Source organism: Lipophrys pholis (genome assembly GCF_963383615.2).
Source record: "Lipophrys pholis genome assembly, chromosome: 1".
Taxonomy (NCBI): Eukaryota; Metazoa; Chordata; class Actinopteri; order Blenniiformes; family Blenniidae; genus Lipophrys; species Lipophrys pholis.
Genome location: NC_137635.1, coordinates 27204380 through 27223438, shown reverse-complemented (window position 1 = coordinate 27223438; position 19059 = coordinate 27204380). Strand labels below are relative to the sequence as shown.

General features: G+C 48.5%; 2 protein-coding genes across 2 annotated transcripts in view; one reads left to right on the top strand and one right to left on the bottom strand.

Moving 5' to 3' along the window:
- Position 1: 1 nt before the first annotated feature.
- map6d1 (MAP6 domain containing 1) lies at positions 2 to 8641 on the bottom strand. The gene is made up of 3 exons (XM_080488123.1): positions 8126 to 8641; positions 6337 to 6640; positions 2 to 418 (listed from the first exon to the last, which is right to left on the bottom strand). Exons 1-3 carry the CDS (start codon positions 8632 to 8634, stop codon positions 341 to 343), a joined length of 891 nt encoding a protein of 296 aa, XP_080344249.1. The 5' UTR covers positions 8635 to 8641; the 3' UTR covers positions 2 to 340.
- A 3410-nt stretch (positions 8642 to 12051) lies between these two features.
- ece2a (endothelin converting enzyme 2a) overlaps positions 12052 to 19059 on the top strand; it is a 115385-nt gene continuing 108377 nt past the window's right edge. The window contains exons 1-2 of the mRNA XM_080460010.1: positions 12052 to 12287; positions 17499 to 17665. Of these exons, the coding sequence (XP_080316136.1) occupies positions 17506 to 17665 (160 nt within the window). The 5' untranslated portion in view covers positions 12052 to 12287; positions 17499 to 17505. The remainder of the gene's footprint in view (positions 12288 to 17498; positions 17666 to 19059) is intronic.

The following is a 19059-nucleotide window of genomic DNA, read 5'->3' as shown; positions in this document are numbered from 1 at the left end:
TCGAGTTCGTAGTACTTTATTGAGTTTTCACTTACATAACTGAATTATTTCAAGCAGATTTCTGGTAAAACCAAAGAGAAACAAGGAACAAACCAAGTCCTTCATTTGAGGAGGAGACTCAATGTTGACGCATGTCTCTGACACACACACACACTCACACACACTGCAGCCAGTTTTGTTGTGCGTCTATAAAAGCGAAAACCAAAATGCCAAAGCTTGTCTCAGATTTGTTCCATGCATATTTGTTTCCAAAGCAACGTGGGACGGGACTGTAAAAGGGAAGAGTCCATCTCTGGCTCTTCTCTTGCATAGATTGTTGTGTTGTGGAACGAAACACCCGTCAGATGTTGAAGACCCTCGGTCCACTTTGAAAGACCGCAGAAGAGTTTGGGGGAAGTTTGGTCCTCACCAGATGTTCCTAGAAGAGAGAAGAGAGGAGTGAGACGAGAGCGTCCAGCCCCATGTGGACCCCCGAGACCGGAGGAGGAGGCAGCCTCAGGTCTGTGGGGGGATGTGGAGAAGGTTCCGATCTGGAACAAGACGCTTCAGCAGGGAGGAGAAGAGTTAGGAAGAGAACAGCTGAGCCGGTTGAGACACTTTGAATGGATGTCCAACTAGTGCAGCTTTAAAGAAGATGGCACAGTTCTCTGTCGATTGTTTTTCCTTTGGTCACTCAAATACTGAATTAAATTACAGACGCTTCCAGGCGGACTTCTGTTGTTTTGTTTTTTAAAGAAAGAGTCCAGACTGAATTTTTGTCTTTGACTTTTGCAGAATGTTTGTGTTATGAATCTGTACGACCAGTCAGAATGTCAAACACCTTTCTTACTTGAATACATGTAGACACACACGTGTTCAGTGAGCTCCCATAAAGAACATCAGCCTGTTTCAACGGTCATGAAATTCTTGCTGAGTCGGCGTTTCTCTGTTGAGATGGATCTGATCTCAGTGTTCTGAACAGCGCTGAGGATTTTTGGGTGGCTTGTTTCCTTTCAGGTTCAGAGCAGATTGATCTTTACCTCCGCAGCTTCTCTGGGACTCGGGTGTTGGAATCACACTGAATATTGTGTCGTCAAACACGCCCCCACATGATGCGGTGTGGGCTGGATGTGCTGGTCTGACACCTCTGCAGGGAGCCCGTGAGTCAGTCGGGGGTTGGCAGCCGTCGGCGGATTATTTAAGATCCACTTGATTTGGGGCCAGGCTGGTTTGTGTCACGCTGGCAGATTGAGGTAAACAATAAACTATGGTGCTCTTTCCTTTTCAAAGTTGGGATGAACATAAACAGAAAACTTCAGGGGTCAAAACCAAATGAAGGCTGCAGGAGAATCCATCGGTGGTTTCACAGCTTCATGATTATTTTATTTAAAATCGTATGGTGTGATTCTGATCTGATACTCAGTGTCAGGGTGAGGGTCACGGCTTGAAATATCATCCGGGGGGGTTTCTGCGTGGAGTCTGGGTCTCCCTGTGTGGGCGGGTTAATTGGTGACCCTAAACTGTCCCGAGCTGAGAATGTGAGTGTGTGTGTGGCTGTCTGTCTCTGTGTTTGCCCTGTGATGGACTGGAGACCTGTCCTCACCTGTCCAGCTGTCCCTGTCCTCACCTATAGCTGCAGTTGCTCCAGCCCCCCACCACCCTGAACAGGATTAAAAGGTGTAGAGGACAGACAGACGGGCGACGGACGGACGGACTCGGTCAAGTGTTTTCCTTTGGTCACCCAAACATCACCAACCACTTGACCCAGCCATGATCTCTTTCCTTGGAATCTGTTTTGTTGCTTTGCAGGCGGATGAATTTATGTTGTGTAGGAGCTGCTGGATGAGGACCATGAAGACTCATTTCTGATTTGTCCCTCTCTGTAATTCACAGAACTTCAAGGGTCATAGTCAGGTTCCAGACAGACTTCACTGAAGTTGGTTTTGTGTGTGTTGAACAAAGATTTTTATTTCAGGCCTCAAACCTGAAAAACTGAAGTGCAAAATGTGGTTATTACAGATAATATACAAAGTTTAGTCATCTGCAATATTTTAAGATTCCGATATGATGCAACATGTTTGAAAAGCTACAAAGATATAAAATGTGTTGATTGAATGCAAATCTTTTTTTGATGATTGTATTTTTACAAGATTTCTACATAAAAACACGAGATGAGAAAAGAGTGCAGGCGGTGCACAAAGTACCTGCGATCGGTCCAAAAGACCAAGTGGGAGGACAAGATGCCAAATACACAAGACAACACAGCGGGATGCGAACAAGACGACCTAATGTGGCGGATCAGGGAGCGGAGAGCGGAGCGGGATGGACATGTTGGACTCAGGGACCCTGACAGGATGCCGAGACAGGCTCCAGAGGAGACGATGTGACCCAGACTGAAATGGTGGAGTTACATCAGAGACGGTTACGGGCTGGAATACCAACAGCTGAACGATCTGGTGGAGGACAGAACTGGTCCAAGGCGAACGCTACGGGACAAAATGTACATTTTCTTCTTTGGAGTTTGTCTGATTGAACATGAACCAGAACGGATTTTGTTTTATGGCTTTCATCCAAACATTCCTGATGCCTGTGAGTCTGAGATCACACATCACTGAGTGGCTGATGAACACAAAGGTTCTTCAGCCCTGAAACTTTACTTCTTTGTTTGTTTGTTTGTTTGTTTGTTTGTTTGTTTTTAAGAAAGGCTCCAGACTCTGAATTTCCAACTTTGACTTCTGCAGAATTTTTCTTTTATGAAACTGTACAACCAAATACAATGTCAAGAAACACTTTTCTTACTTGAGGCCATGTGGACACACACACACACACACACACACACACACACACACACACACACACACACACACACACACACACACACACACACACAACAGAGCTTTATAAATCATCCTGTAGCTCTAACGTAGAGATCAACTACATGAAGCACTCAGCTACATTTAAAACTGATAAAATACTTTGTCTTCGGACATAAAACCTCTTCAAAAGTATCAGATACCAAAAGATAAATACTCACATCATATTTTTTTCCTTGAAATCACTTTGTTTTTATTATCCAGGGGTGTCACTGAATCTTCTTTGCAACATGATTCAAAAAGCAAATAGTGCTTCTCAACATAAAGGAAACTATTAAACCTCCCTCTGTTATTGCCTGCCTTGCTAAAAGATATACTACATTTCTACTTTTCACTTATATAGAACTTTTCCACTGCTTGAGCAGCCCTCAAAGCTCAAAGCACCGTTAGTCACATTCACCCATTCACACACTAACGGAGGCGGCCACCGGGCCCTCCGATTGGGAGGCGCCGCTCTACCAACTGAGCCATCTACAGGATCTACTGAGACATTTCTGGAACTGGGGACATCTACCATAACGGGACATGGTATACACCGTCCTCCACTGGGCTCTATGTCAGCCATTGACTCTTATTCAGTAGAATGCATTTGGAGTCAATATTGGTGATTTATTAGCAAATTACACACGTTTTACTTTTAGTTTCTGTTTTCAACATCATTAATCTGGTAACTCATTGTCTGAAACATAAAACCCCCCAGTCTCAGGTGAGCAGCTCTGTGTGTTTCTGCTCCAAGACATGATGAAGATGAGCTGATGAAGGTCAAACGGTGATTGAAATGACACTTCATGGTTGTTGAGTATTTCACAAACTGCTGATCTGCAGGATTTTCACACCAACCATCTCCAGGGTTCCCAGAGAGAAACAGAGAAGATCCCCGGTGAGCAGTGGATCTCTGGGACAAAGACGTCCGAGGATGGACAGACTGGATGGAGCTGATGGAAAGACAACAGGAACTCAGAATGAAGGCAGTTCTGAGTCCAACAAGGTGTCCCCAACAAAGAGCTCAGTCAATGTATGAATCTAATCTGCATTGCACCCGTCACGGTACGTCAATAATCTCATGATGAGCAACTTGGATCCATAATTAATAAGGAGCCACCAGTGGAAACCCTGAGTCCCCTGCAGCTCCGCCTTCGCTGTTCTGCTGAGTTCTGCATCCTGCAGATCACCGAGTCCAGGTTTCCTGGTCGAAGCCTCGACTTCAGAACTACTGATGAATTCAAAGAGGCCAAAGGAAAGTTTTAAAGGTTCTACAACCTGCATAGAAGGTGTGTTAAGATTCACATCCCTCATTTACTGAGCTATGAATGAATGAATGAATGAATGAATGAATGAATGAATGAATGAATGAAGCCCCTGATAAACCCAAACAGATAATAACCTAAATGATGTTTGTTTTTTAGTACAGCACAGGGACATAAAATCAGCTGCAACAAATGAGTCACGCTGTACGTTTGATCTGAGATCCAGTTTTTCTAAAATAAGTTCCACTGAACGGCTCATGTCTTCATAAGGAACTGGGCCGGCTATTTTTAGATTGTCCCGTCATTGACATCTCTCACTTCGACCTCCATCATCATCATCATCATCATCATCATCCTCATCATCCTGTATGAGTCATGAGATTTTCAGTGTGTTTCTATTTGAGTTTCTGGATCGGAGTTTGCGAACATGAAGACTTTGCTGAGTCCAGCTCGGCGCTGGCAGATGGTCCTGAGTGGTCCTGAGTGGTCCTGAGTGGTCCTGAGTGGTCCTGAGTGGTGTGGGTGGGAAAGAGAGGAAAGCACCAAACCTCTGGAGATTTCCACAAACAGGTCTGACTCACGGCTGGCTGAGACTAAAAAAAGCTGGGCTCTGCTGCATCGCCCACTGCGCCCTAATCTGGAGCAGCAGAAGCCAAACTGAAGATCTCCGTCTCGCTGGACGAGTCTGCCAACTCTGTGAATCTGGAGAAAAAGCTTCTTGAACGCTGCTCAGCCCTGACTTTTAATGCAGCACCTCATTTTGATTACTTTAACACGTTATATGCAGTGATCAGCCATAACATTACAACCACCGGCAGGGAGCGTGGTCTTACTGATCTATCCCAGTGGAAAAAGAATCATGTCAACTGGACTTGTTCATATGTCTTGGAAGACGTTTTGACTCTTATCTATTGATTGGTGCGACACACCGATCAGCCAAACCATTAAGATCACCTGCTTTAAAGTGTGAAGGTCCATGGACTCCAGGAGGTCTCTGACGCTGGGCTGTCTGACACAAACATTTTGGCAGTGGCTCCTTTAAGCTCTTCGGTCTGTGATGTGGAGACAAATCCATGAAAGACCAGCTGTCCCAGATTTACTCCTTTCCTTCGTTGGACCACTTTCCGATAGACACTGACCACTGCAGACCCCACTAAAGCTTAGTTTTGAAGCTCCTCTAGCCAGTTTCATTTGTCTCCTTTTGAAACTTGCTTAAATACTTACGCTTGCACATTTTTCTACTTAGAATACAGAAGCTTTGAGGATACAATGTTCACGTTCTGCCTAATATAACCCACTAACCCCTAATATAACCCACTAACCCCACTAACCCCTAATGTAACCCACTAACCCCTAATATAACCCACTAACCCCACTAACTCCGAATATAACCCACTAACCCCACTAACCCCTAATGTAACCCACTAACCCCTAATATAACCCACTAACCCCACTAACCCCTAATATAACCCACTAACCCCACTAACCCCTAATATAACCCACTAACCCCTAATGTAACCCACTAACCCCACTAACCCCTAATATAACCCACTAACCCGTAATATAACCCACTAACCCCACTAACCCCTAATATAACCCACTAACCCCTAATGTAACCCACTAACCCCACTAACCCCACTAACCCCTAATATAACCCACTAACCCCACTAACCCCTAATATAACCCACCAACCCCACTAACCCCTAATATAACCCACTCACTAACAGGTTCTACAATGAAGAGACCACCAGTCATAATTTAATGGCTGATTGTTGTAAAATGGACCAAAGTTGTAAGAATCAGATTATTTTTTCATTCTCATGAGCCCCATTGTGTTGATGTTAGTGTAATGAGTGGTATACCAGCAGGGTGACAGTACAATGTACACCGTTAACAGTACAATGTACACCATTTACAGTACAATGTACACAGTTTACAGTATACTGTACGTGGTTTACAGTATACGGTACACTGTACATGGTTTACATTATATGGTACACTGTACATGGTTTACAGTATACAGTACACAGATTACAGTACACTGTACACGGTTTACAGTATACAGTATACAGTACACTGAAGTCACTTCCAGCCTCAGAACAAATTGCTGTTTCACGTTTTTGTGAGACAGACCAGCTGGAAACTGATGAACGTCACTTTCATCTGCAGTAAGCTGCTTTTTCAACTTGTGCAAAGAAGTGTGAACTTCGATCCTCGTACTGAACCACGACACCCACCTCTGCTCTGGAGTCCCAGCTGGCGGGCAGGATGCTCTGCCGGAGGCTGCAGGGGTTCGATGACCTGATGTTTGGGATGGGCTGAGTGACGGGGGTTGGCTGTGTGCTGGAGGCAGCAGGTGGGATCAGGTGGTTCCCCTGATGCAGACCGCTGGACCGGCCGGCCTCCCCGCTGAAGGCGGCTTGGTAGCTGGTCTCCCGTGAAACGTTGCTGGCCTCAGTCCCTGGGCTGGAGTCCTGAGCGGGGGGAGGCTTCCTCACACTCCTGGCAGGTCTCGCCCCGGTCCATGGTCTGTACTCCTGCCTGGAGGAACAGGGATGCATCAGGGGTGTTTCATGACGGTGTCCCACCAACGGGTGTAGGACCCCCTTATGATAGTGCCTGAGATCGTCAAAATAAAATGTGCATCTACAAAAGAGATCATAGCACTTCACTTAATCCAAAACTGATTTGTCCACCAGCGTTTGGCTTCATTGGGACGTTTTGAGGTTCAAAACAACAAAAACACCAAATCACCTGGTGGTCAGTGCTGGATGACCACGAAAGAAGCCCTTCTGTTGCTGTTCAGTGTAGTGGAGGGCAACAGGGGCAAAAAGAGCAGGGCAAATCCTGCAGAGGTCACCAAAGAAAACACTTCCAAACATGTTAGGATTTACTTAAAGAGAACACATGAAGAACATGCAAACTACACAGAAACTTACCAAACTATCCTTCGTTCCCCCACGCAGATGAATGTTCTGACATGTGCAGACGTTAGAGAAGAAGCTTTACTTCCATGAATCCATGAAATGACTCATTCAGCTGCACATTTCTATTTCCTGCAAAATCAACCTGGCTGCATGAAGAGACGACTTTTTAGGTTCAAACAATGTAAATGATCAACACACATTTGCCCAATTATCGTTTTATCATCATGATGCAATTTCATGTTTTCTTTAACTGTCTTGTCGGCGCCAGTGGGAAGAAGAAACTTGCTTGATTAGTCTAATTTGTCCAGATTGTCTGAAGGGGTTTCAGAGTGTGGGAGGAAACTGGGAACACATCTGAGGCTTGTTATTTCCAGTATTTGCTAAACTTCAGACACAGGAACTGTAGAAACTGCTCTGGTTGGTTTTGCACCAAAGTGTTAAAAGTTTATCCTAATATCTATGGAACAGCAGCAGTCATCAATGAAAGGACATTAAAGGTGACGAAGACACTTATAAAAATTTAAAAAATCATTTTGATAACATGATTAACATGATTAACAGCCTCCACTCATTTAGTTTCCTCATCATATTTTTGATAAAGAACTTATTACCACAATCTGAAGGGTTTTTTCTCTATTGATGTTTTCTGACCTTAAATTTTCCTCTAACCATTTAAAATCATCACGAAATTATAAAACACTCAAGGAAGTAAATTCTAACCGAGGAAGTCACCTTGTTAACCCGTTATAGGACTCTGAGGTATTTTCTAAATGTATAATGTGACGTGTCATCAAACAGGAAGAAATGCAGATGTGAACAAACTGATGTTGTCTCTTATCGGGTCACTAACTTTATCACCATGTAACCGGAGCTATGGTGGATTGGGTTTGATCAAACTGTTGACAGCAGTGTTTCAGGTTCTGTACTTTGAAAATGTCTCTCTGCAGAACTCCATGGAGTTCGGGATGCAGGATAACGAGGAACCAGAATCCAGATTATTTTATAATCTCCTCTCCTTGATAAAACCCAGATTGAGTCTCACATCTCCTTACAATCCTCTGGGTTTGTCCTGAAATGGACCTGAAGGGGGACAAATTACCTGTAGGAGCTGGTTTTGCTGTCCTCCAGCCCCGGAGGCTCCCCCCACCGGAGCGCCCTGCCCGGCTCCTGTCTCTCCGGTGCCCGGACCTGCGCGCTCCTCACCGGGCTGTCCGAGGTGCCCTCCGCCCGGCTCCCGCCGTTAATGATCCAGGGGAAGTTCTCCTTCCTGGGGATGGGCCAGGCTTTGTAATCCTGCTTGTACTGGGTGACGCTGGGGAACGGCACCCCGGGGGGGCGGTAGTCCTCCCGGGGCTTGTAGCTGGGCTCCCTGCGCGCCCGGAATGGTCTGTGCGTCCCGGTGCCATCCCGGGGGGAGCCGGTGGTCCCCGGCTCCGGGCTGGACAGGTGATTCCCGGACGTGGAGACATGCTTGGTGACGGACCGGACCTCCTGCTCCGAGATGTCCGAGTAGTTCTGGATCGTGAGCGGAACCGACAAGTCCGACTTATCGAACTGGTTCCAGAACCGAGCCAGGCAGCAAACTCTGCTGATGCACGGCCAAGCCATGCTGAGAGCCAGCAGAGGAAGGAGAGACTGAGGGAGGGGTGGGTGATGGGGTGGGGGGGGGGGGGGGGGGGGGAGAGAGAGAAAGAGAGAGAGAGAGAGAGAGAGAGAGAGGGGGTCCCCTCTCTGTAGCCCCCCCCTCTGGTGGGGGACAACATACAATACCCTTGTTAGTGCTACATATATTATTTACAGTTCTCACACTGATCCAAATACTTTCTAACTGTTCTTAGATTAAACCAGCCTGAGCAGCTCCAGACAGGAACATGAAGCAGAAACATGAAGCAGAAACATGAAGTAACAAAGAAACAACAACAGCAGAAGAACATGATGGTGTGTGTGTGTGTGTGTGTGTGTGTGTGTGTGTGTGTGTGTGTGTGTGTGTGTGTGTGTGTGTGTGGTTTGTCCACTGGGTGTGGTTGGAACTGTTGTGGGGGGACCTGGGCAACACCCCGGCCTCGAGGCCATTGGGCCCAGGACGCCACCACCCCTGTGCCTGGCGACCCCCCGAGACCCTTGGAGGCTCCAGCGAACCACCCCAGAGAGCCACGCCCCGGCCCAGAAAGCAGGGCCCCAGGCCCTGACTCAAGCCGCCAAGCCGAGACCGGAGGAAGCAGGGCCCCCGGGCCTCACGGGCCTGGAGCCCCCCGAATCCCAACGGGGCAGAGAAGGAACCACCCGCCGCGCCCCGGATCTGGAAGAACGAAAGTCCGGTTGGGCCCGGTCGGAGGACAGCCAACTTCCTGCCCCCAGAAGCCCTGTATCCCAACCACCCACGTTACCGCCCCCGGCACCCCCAGCCACTCCCCCCCGATCCCCATGAACACACACACAGTTGGGAGGGATACTCCTCGCGCTCCAGGCCGCCAGCCAGGCCCCCACCAGTCCACTGCGAGATCCCATCCTCCACTATTCCAACTGTAGGGGGGGACCACACCACACCCCCCTGGCAGAGCAATGCCCGAGTGAGTGCCCCCCCCGCATTCCAGCCGCACTCACTCCGGGCCGAGGTGAGACCACAGCGGGAGGTCCTGGGGGGAGCCCAATTCCCCTGTGGAGTGTTGGATGCATGTAGGTGTGTGTCTTTGTGTTCTGAAGAGGTGGGGTGCACCTGTGTGTGTCTAAAGTGCGGTTTAAAATTGAGGGGTAGCGGGGGCCCCATGGCCAGCTTTACCCCCTCCAGACCCTACATGACTCGGTGTGATTAAAACTGCGGGTGGTGCAAAGTTGGGGGAGGTCCCAGACCGCAGTTTAGTAGCCTGGACCCCCCCACCCTAGGCACTGCCTCACTGATCCCTGTTTCTGAGTGCGGTAAGGTGAGGTAAGGTGGGGGGGGGGGGGGGGTTGAGAGGGAGGGAGGTCCCCCCGTCGCTCGGACCATGGCCCAGCTGGACCCCCCCCACTTCCCCACCCCACCCCCGAGCGGCCGGCCTAAAACACGGAGAACAACACCCCCCCCATCAAGGCACTGCAAGGGGACCCGGGCAGGGAGCCCCCACCCCACCCAACGGCCGGACAGCAGAGTCCACAGGCACAGGGGATCTACTCACACTCTGGCTGAGTGCACCAGCCCAAACTAATGTTGATCTGTGAGGACCTAATCCGACTACCTGTAATGACTAATGTAATGGATTACATTTGCAATATTTCTCTGGATTTGCCTCTGGTGGATCTCCGGGCAGCCGTCCACAAACTGTCCAGGGATTAGAAGAGGAGACGAGGTGCTCGTTCCTCCTCAAGGCTTTTAGGGTTGGACATGTTTGACAGATAATATAAATGTCCCCAACGTGCAGGACAGAGACAGAAATACTCACAGAACCCGAGAAAACAACTCGAGAGTTCTGTGTGTTCATGTAAATAGTACTACACACTGTCTGGTTTCATGGATAAAATAAGTGCTGGTCTTTTCTGCCATCTGCAGTCTGAGACATGAAGTCCCGTTGGAAACATCCCATAATGTGCAGCTCTGTAGGAAGCAGAAACTAGTAAGAGTTCATGGAAACTCACGTTGAAAAAAAAATGGCAAATTACAAATAATCACACGTCAGAATTTCATCACATTTTGTGTTTTTTGTATTCAGACTCCTGCTATTAAAGTATTTAGGTGGTGCAGTGGTTTACATCCCAGCTCACAGGCTGAAGTAGCACGGCGCCTTTCTGTGTGTGTGCGTGTGTGTGTGTGTGTGTGTGTGTGTGTGTGTGTGTGTGTGTGTGTGTTTCCTCCAGGTACTCCGGGTTCCTCCCAGAGTCCAAAAACATGCATGTGAGATCAACTGGTGACACTAAACTGGCCCTAGATGTGAGTGTGTGTGTGTGTGTGTGTGTGTGTGTGTGTGTGCGTGTGTGTGTGTGTGCGTGTGTGTGTTTGTGCGTGTGTGTGTGTGTGTGCGTGTGTGTGTGCGTGTTTGTGCGTGTGTGCGTGTGTGTGTGCGTGTGTGTGTGTGTGTGTGTGTGTGTGTGTGTGTGTGGGTGTGTGTGTGTGTGTGTCTGCCCTGTCACTGTGACAGACTGGCCTCCTGCCCTCAGCCACACTCAGCTGGGATGGGCTCCAGCGCCCTCTACTGGACAAGCAGGAGAGAAGCTGGCTGGACGGAGAAATGCTGACCTTGTGTTTTTAAAAACAGATTTAGTTGTTGGCTGTAATCTAAGCAATGTAACTGTACTTGAGTACATTTTCCACGACTCTCTCCTCCTCAGTTTATATATAATCCTCACTTTTTGTAGCACAAGCACTTTAGGAACAAGCCTGTTTCTAATCAGGAAAGGATGTGACGGAGCCCACGGTTCAAAAAGTCTGAGGTCCAAATCCCTTGAAACAAATCGTCCTGTGGTCTCTGGATCCCCTGGAGGGGTCCGGGTCCACACCGTCATGACGAGGCCCTCATTACATGCAGCTAAACTTCCTTCTTACAGGCTAATTTAAAGTCATATTTACAAATATTCAACTGGTTTTGACTTGTGGTTAAGTATTTTCAGTGTTGTATTATGCACTTTTGTCAGGATGTATTTCAGACATAGAGTATTGGAAAGTTGTACTCAAGTACAGCTTCTGCTGAATTGTGTTCAGTGACAAGCAAAAGTACGTACGTGTGCTTGAAGTATAGAACACTCTTCTCAGAGTATTAGTTACCCTTTATCCACATTTTAAGTGAATTGTTGAGAACAAGCATTACATTTAATTTACCTGCAAATATATTTTCAGAAAGTTATTATTAAATCCAGTAAATCTGTGATATTTGATATTTAGTTTGGGAAAGAAGCAGGGAACCGTTTTAAAAGAACAAAGTGTATGAAGGCAGATCAATACAAAATGCTTTAGTTGAAAAGAACATATAGAAATACTTCAGTTGTATCCGCTCTGTGCGCTGGAGTGAGAAGAACGAAGCTGTATTATACAGAGTGTCCGTGAAGGCAATCATAACAGCTGTATGGCTCCTCCTCCTGATAAACTGTCTTTTTAGGCTCTTCTCACTCACATTCTAACATTTTAAACCTCAGACTCTACACTTCCTCCTCAGTGTCATTCAGCTGCTCGTGTTGAGCTTCTCTCTCTTGTTTCATTTGAACCCAAACACGTGCGTTTAGTGACACAAACCGCCTTCATTATCTTATTTGTTTTTACTTGCTCCAGATTCACTGAAGTTACCCCGGAAACCGTAAGTAACTAAAGAAGCGATCTGTAATATATTGACAATTACTTTCGTGATTCTGTGTGATTAAAATCCAGATTAACTGAAATGAACACGAGGAAAAACGCTGTCCTATGCGCATGCGTAGTGTGAGATTCATGCAGTGAGGGATGTTCAAGAGCAGCAAACAACACATAACAACACATAAACAACACTTTTAACAACACTTTAAACGTCTTTTAACCAGACATTAAACATCTTTTAACACGTTAAACATTTTTAACAGCACGTTAAACATCTTTCATCACTTAATAACAAATATTAACATTGTTAACAACACATTTAACAATACTTTAAACGTCTCATTTGTTCTGCAAATGTTATCCCGTTCCCTATGATCCAGAAGATAACTCCGTAATTGTAGAAATTAAAATAAAATGAAAGTAAAGGAAAGTAAAATGAACTAATTTCTAAGTTGTTCAGAAGAAGTTTTGTCCTGTAGATAGCTCTATAAACCAATCCTGTGTTTGCCATCCTGCTTCAGAATAAGGTTACAGAATGTGGATTTACTGCTGTTTTAGTAGCTCTGCTCCTGGAACTTAACAGTCCGAATTCCTTTAATGCTGTCCACCGTTTCCCTTGTGGATTCATTAGTAATCTTAACTCCCCCCTGAGATTTTTCTGTCAAAAAGGGAAGTGATCCTAAAGGTCTGTTCCATTCCCACCCAAATAGAATTAGTATCGTTAATTAACCACATAATTATAGCCTGAGTTGCTGCCTAATAATTGTTTTTGAAGTTTAGTAAATTTAAGTTTTCTTTCTTATTCGAGTATTAATGCTAGTGCTTATTAGTGCTTAATACTGGCCTTTTTATTCTGCCAAGGAAATGAGATCAAACCCAATGTTTTAAACAACACAATACCCATGTTTTAACAACACATTAAACATCTTTTAACAAATTTAAACACATGAGATGTTTAATGTGTTGTTATAAAAGATCTATAAACATCTTATAATAACACATTAAACATCTCTACCATGTTAAACATCTTATAACAGCATAAACATGTTTTACCATCTTTTGACAATGCATTAAGCATCTTTGAACATGTTTCAACACCACATTAAACATATTTTACCAACACATTAAATATCTTTTAAAAACACAATTTTAACATCACAATAAACATCTTTTAACAACACATTCGATTTCTTTTACCCCCGGCCAGCTCAGTAGGTAGAGCATGAGACTCTCTCTCTCAAGGTAGAGGGTTCATGTCCCACGCCGGGCGCCACCTTCCTGTGGGCTCTCCCAATTTCCTGTGGGCTCTCCACCTTCCTGTGGGCTCACCACCTGCAGGAAGGTTCTTAATGGTGCAATGTGATCTGGGTGACGGTGCTCAGACTGACACCACCACCACCCGGAAACGGATAAGAGGGAGGAGATGGATGGATGGATGGATGGATGGATGGATAGATTTCTTTTAACTACACGTTAAACATATTTTAATATCTTTCAACAGCATCCTTTAAAGTTTAAACCACTACTAAAAAACTAGAGGTTACTTGATGTAACCACGGTTCTCAAGAGTAGCAAGAGTGCGATGTCTCACTATGGGACACGCTTCCTGTACATGCCTCAGAAGCTTTTATCTCATTACACCAATCCTCGTTGGCTGGTGATCATGATGAATGAGTTGGGTGGAACCACCTCCCCATGAGAAGCCTGCACTTCTCACTCATGCTACTCTGAGAACTGCAGTTACGTCAAATACCTATACTTCTCATTCCTAGCTCTCGTTTTGCTGTTTCACGATGGGATATGGAAACTCCCGTATTGCAGAAATGCATATCTCAAGTCAACCAGCAGCACTCAAGGAACGGCCCTCTGCCCTCAGTGGGCCCGGCAGGCAGTGCAGCATGAGCCGGGCCCAGAGCAGAGACGTCCAGCTTATAACAGAGGACCAAAGTGCAAGGTGACGACTAGCTTGCTGTTGCCCAAATCCTCTGAACTGAGACCGCTTTACTCAGGGCCAGGATGCAGCATGGCCCAGCATGAGCCCGCAGGCCCAGAGACATGCAGGACGGGGCAATTGCTCCCACAATCCAGCTGGAGAGCCACTGCTCTGTGATCGGCCTGCCCCTGTAGAGGTTCTCCTCTGAAACTCCTTTGGTCTGTCCATATAAATCTGCTATGCATGGACTGGACACAGCGTGTGCAACCACTGTTCTTCTTCAGAAGAAGAAAAGGGCGACAGAGAAAATGCTGTAAGAACAATGGGAGAACATGAGCCGAACCCCTGTGGCTCGGAAGCAAGGCGGGGCTTCAGTGACAACCTGGCAAACCCAGGAGCAAACTGGCTGCATGAGGAGGAGGTGACTGGGGTCACAGAGTCATCCGGTCCGTTCGGGCGGAGGGCTTAGAATCGCACCGGGGCTGCGGGGGAGCTGGTGGGAGGTTGGTGGGAGGATGGTGGGAAGCTGGTGGGAGGTTGGTGGGAGGTTGGTGGGAGGCTGGTGGTAGGCTGGTGGGAGGTTGGTGGGAGGCTGGTGGGAGGCTGGTGGGAAGCTGGTGGGAGGTTGGTGGGAGGTTGGTGGGAGGCTGGTGGTAGGCTGGTGGGAGGCTGGTGGGAAGCTGGTGGGAGGCTGGTGGGAGGTTGGTGGGAGGCTGGTGGGAAGCTGGTGGGAAGCTGGTGGGAGGTTGGTGGGAGGATGGTGGGAAGCTGGTGGGAGGTTGGTGGGAGGTTGGTAGGAGGCTGGTGGGAGGCTGGTGGGAGGTTGGTGGGAGGATGGTGGGAAGCTGGTGGGAGGTTGGTGGGAGGTTGGTGGGAGGCTGGTGGTAGGCTGGTGGGAGGCTGGTGGGAGGCTGGTGGGAGGTTGGTGGGAGGTTGGTGGGAGGCTGGTGGTAGGCTGGTGGGAGGCTGGTGGTAGGCTGGTGGGAGGCTGGTGGGAGGTTGGTGGGAGGCTGGTGGTAGGCTGGTGGGAAGCTGGTGGGAGGTTGGTGGGAGGCTGGTGGGAGGTTGGTGGGAGGTTGGTGGGAAGCTGGTGGGAAGCTGGTGGGAGGTTGGTGGGAGGTTGGTGGGAGGCTGGTGGGAAGCTGGTGGGAGGCTGGTGGGAGGTTGGTGGGAGGCTGGTGGTAGGCTGGTGGGAGGTTGGTGGGAGGTTGGTGGGAAGCTGGTGGGAAGCTGGTGGGAGGTTGGTGGGAGGATGGTGGGAAGCTGGTGGGAGGTTGGTGGGAGGTTGGTGGGAGGCTGGTGGGAGGCTGGTGGGAGGTTGGTGGGAGGTTGGTGGGAGGCTGGTGGTAGGCTGGTGGGAGGCTGGTGGGAGGCTGGTGGGAGGTTGGTGGGAGGTTGGTGGGAGGCTGGTGGTAGGCTGGTGGGAGGCTGGTGGGAGGTTGGTGGGAGGCTGGTGGTAGGCTGGTGGGAAGCTGGTGGGAGGTTGGTGGGAGGCTGGTGGGAGGTTGGTGGGAGGTTGGTGGGAAGCTGGTGGGAAGCTGGTGGGAGGTTGGTGGGAGGTTGGTGGGAAGCTGGTGGGAAGCTGGTGGGAGGTTGGTGGGAGGCTGGTGGGAGGCTGGTGGGAGGTTGGTGGGAGGCTGGTGGGAGGCTGGTGGGAGGTTGGTGGGAGGCTGGTGGGAGGCTGGTGGGAGGCTGGTGGGAAGCTGGTGGGAGGCTGGTGGGAGGCTGGTGAGAGGCTGGTGAGAGGCTGGTGGGAGGTTGGTGGGAGGTTGGTGGGAAGCTGGTGGGAGGTTGGTGGGAGGCTGGTGGGAGGCTGGTGGGAGGTTGGTGGGAGGTTGGTGGGAAGCTGGTGGGAGGTTGGTGGGAGGCTGGTGGGAGGCTGGTGAGAGGCTGGTGGGAGGCTGGTGGGAGGCTGGTGGGAGGCTGGTGGGAGGCTGGTGGGAAGCTGGTGGGAGGCTGGTGGGAGGCTGGTGAGAGGCTGGTGAGAGGCTGGTGGGAGGTTGGTGGGAGGTTGGTGGGAAGCTGGTGGGAGGTTGGTGGGAGGTTGGTGGGAGGTTGGTGGGAAGCTGGTGGGAGGTTGGTGGGAGGTTGGTGGGAGGCTGGTGGGAGGTTGGTGGGAGGTTGGTGGGAAGCTGGTGGGAGGTTGGTGGGAGGTTGGTGGGAGGCTGGTGGGAGGCTGGTGGGAGGCTGGTGGGAGGCTGGTGGGAGGTTGGTGGGAGGTTGGTGGGAAGCTGGTGGGAGGTTGGTGGGAGGTTGGTGGGAGGCTGGTGGGAGGCTGGTGGGAGGCTGGTGGGAGGCTGGTGGGAGGCTGGTGGGAGGCTGGTGAGAGGCTGGTGGGAGGCTGGTGGGAGGCTGGTGGGAAGCTGGTGGGAGGCTGGTGGGAGGCTGGTGGGAAGCTGGTGAGAGGCTGGTGGGAGGCTGGTGGGAGGCTGGTGGGAAGCTGGTGGGAGGCTGGTGGGAGGCTGGTGGGAGGTTGGTGGGAGGCTGGTGGGAGGCGAACATGAAGGAACCGAGCCTGCTGGCTGCCCCGGCAAACTTTAGTCATATCTTTTCTCCCACGTATGATTTTATTATTCTTATTGGTGCATCGTTTGTTGGAGTGGGAGCTCAGTGATGGGAGGGAATTGCAAAGAAAATAAAGTGCTGTAGATTATTTGCACATTATTATTGGTAAATAATAATAATATATATAGAGAGAGCTTATATGGCGTGTTCCAACTGCGTGAGAAGCCCCAAAGCTCTTTACATCGTTAATCACATTCACACATACGGAGGCAGCAGCCAGGCAAGGTGCTGCCAATCCATTGAAAGCAATTGGGGGTTCAGTGTCTTGCTCAAGGACACTTCAGCATGTGGACAGGCAGAGATGGGAATCAAACCTGCAACCTTCCGATTGGGAGACGACCACTCTACCGTCCGAGCCACGCCGCCCCATCAGTTAATGCTGTTTCACACATTCACCCTCTCACCTAAACGTAAACACACGTCTGAGGCCTATGCAGGGGGCATCCACACAACACCACACCACACCACACCACACCACACCACACCACACAGAACTGAACCACACACACACACACACACACACACACACACACACACACACACACACACACACACACACACACACACACACACACACACACACACACAGATGAAATGATAAAAAGTCTGAATTAGAGGAAGTGATGTTCACTCTGCTTTCATAACGTGTAGAACAAATGAAGTTTTATTAAAAAATACACAGTATTTTGATTATCTTTGTTTCTATTTGCTTGTCAGACGAACAATGGACTCCCTGCCGGATGATAATTCCAGGTACAAAGACGTGGAGTACTGGGACCAGAGATACGTGACGGAGCGCTGCTACGACTGGCTGGGGAACTTCTCCAAGCTCCAGCACATTCTGCAAACGTTCGTCAAGAGAGAAGATTCCATTCTGGTTTTGGGTCGGTCATTTTCTGTTACTTCCTGCTGTCTTTACGTCGTGTCCCCTCAGAATTCTCAGCATTATGATCACAGGTTCTGTTCATCACGGAAAGCATCTGGATGAGTTGGATTGAGAATCCGTTTCGTTCTTTGTGATACAGATATTACACACGTTGATATTGCATTACGGATACATTAGTGATATCATGTGTGTGTTTGTAATCAGTTTAAAAAAAAAGACCACATAAATGAGAGGAAAGGGGTTTAATCCTTTGGCTCAATTCACGTTAATTTAATTTCTATAGTGCCAAATAAAACACAGTCATCTGAAGGAACTTTTACTGAGAAAAACGATTCTGCATGAGCAGGTGGAGAATCCTGCAGAACCAGACTCTGAGTTGGAGACTTTCTGCTGTTGTGGTTGTCCAGTGGGTTAGAGGACAGATCAGGGAAAAGGAGAGGACAGAGACAGAGAGCAACAAGCAGATTGTCTTAAAGCCGGTTGCTCCAGACGTGTTGGAGGACCAGAGGCTCATGTACAAATACACTCAAACTCCCACCCTGGACTTGTTTAGTTGAAGGATCAGTCCTGGTCCAAAGTAACTCCGAGGTTCCTCGTGGTGGTACTGGAGGTCAAAGTAATACCATCCTGTGTTACTCGCTATAGGAGTACATCATTTCTCTCTCTGATATTTAATCACTTCAGTTTTATCTGAATTCAGAAGCAGAAAATTCCAGTTCATTCAGGCTTTTCTGTCTTTAAGACGTCAGGCTCAGAGGATCGTATCTGCAGACGCTCACAAGGTGTCACTGTTGTATTATAAAAAGCATCTCTGCCTCTGATTAGTCGCTGCTGTCTCTTCCTGCTCTGCAGCTCAGAATACACGGTCCTGTCTCTGGCGAACACACTCACACCTCGGTACATCCAGCTTCTTGTGCTGCGGATTGATTGTGAAGATGATTTTAGGTTTAGCGTTTCAAAGCTGCTGACAGGAAAATGCTGTTTGTAAGCTGCAGCTGCACATGTAGAATAAAGATGTGATGTCACACATTTTAAATATTTTATAGCATTAGCTTTAGCAGTGTGTTCAATATTTATGATTAGGACGAGTCCCAAGCTCGGGCAGGAACTCCCATATTTGGTCGTTTGCCTGTTCTTCCTCTGCCTGTGGCAGTCCTCCTTTCTGCGTGTCAGCCTGCTGTTTGCATGTGCGGTGGTGTTTGTGTGTGTCGGGGGTTTGTTATATTTGTGTCAGGGACTTTCTACGGCGTGTTTGTCCTCAGGAGACTGAATGCTGCAATTCTGTCTCATTCTTCTAAGACCACGTCAACAGACGGTCATTCTGCCTGCAGGTCCTTCCACTTCGAATTACAGATGATGTGGTAGAACACTCAGAGTCCGATTGTACGCAGC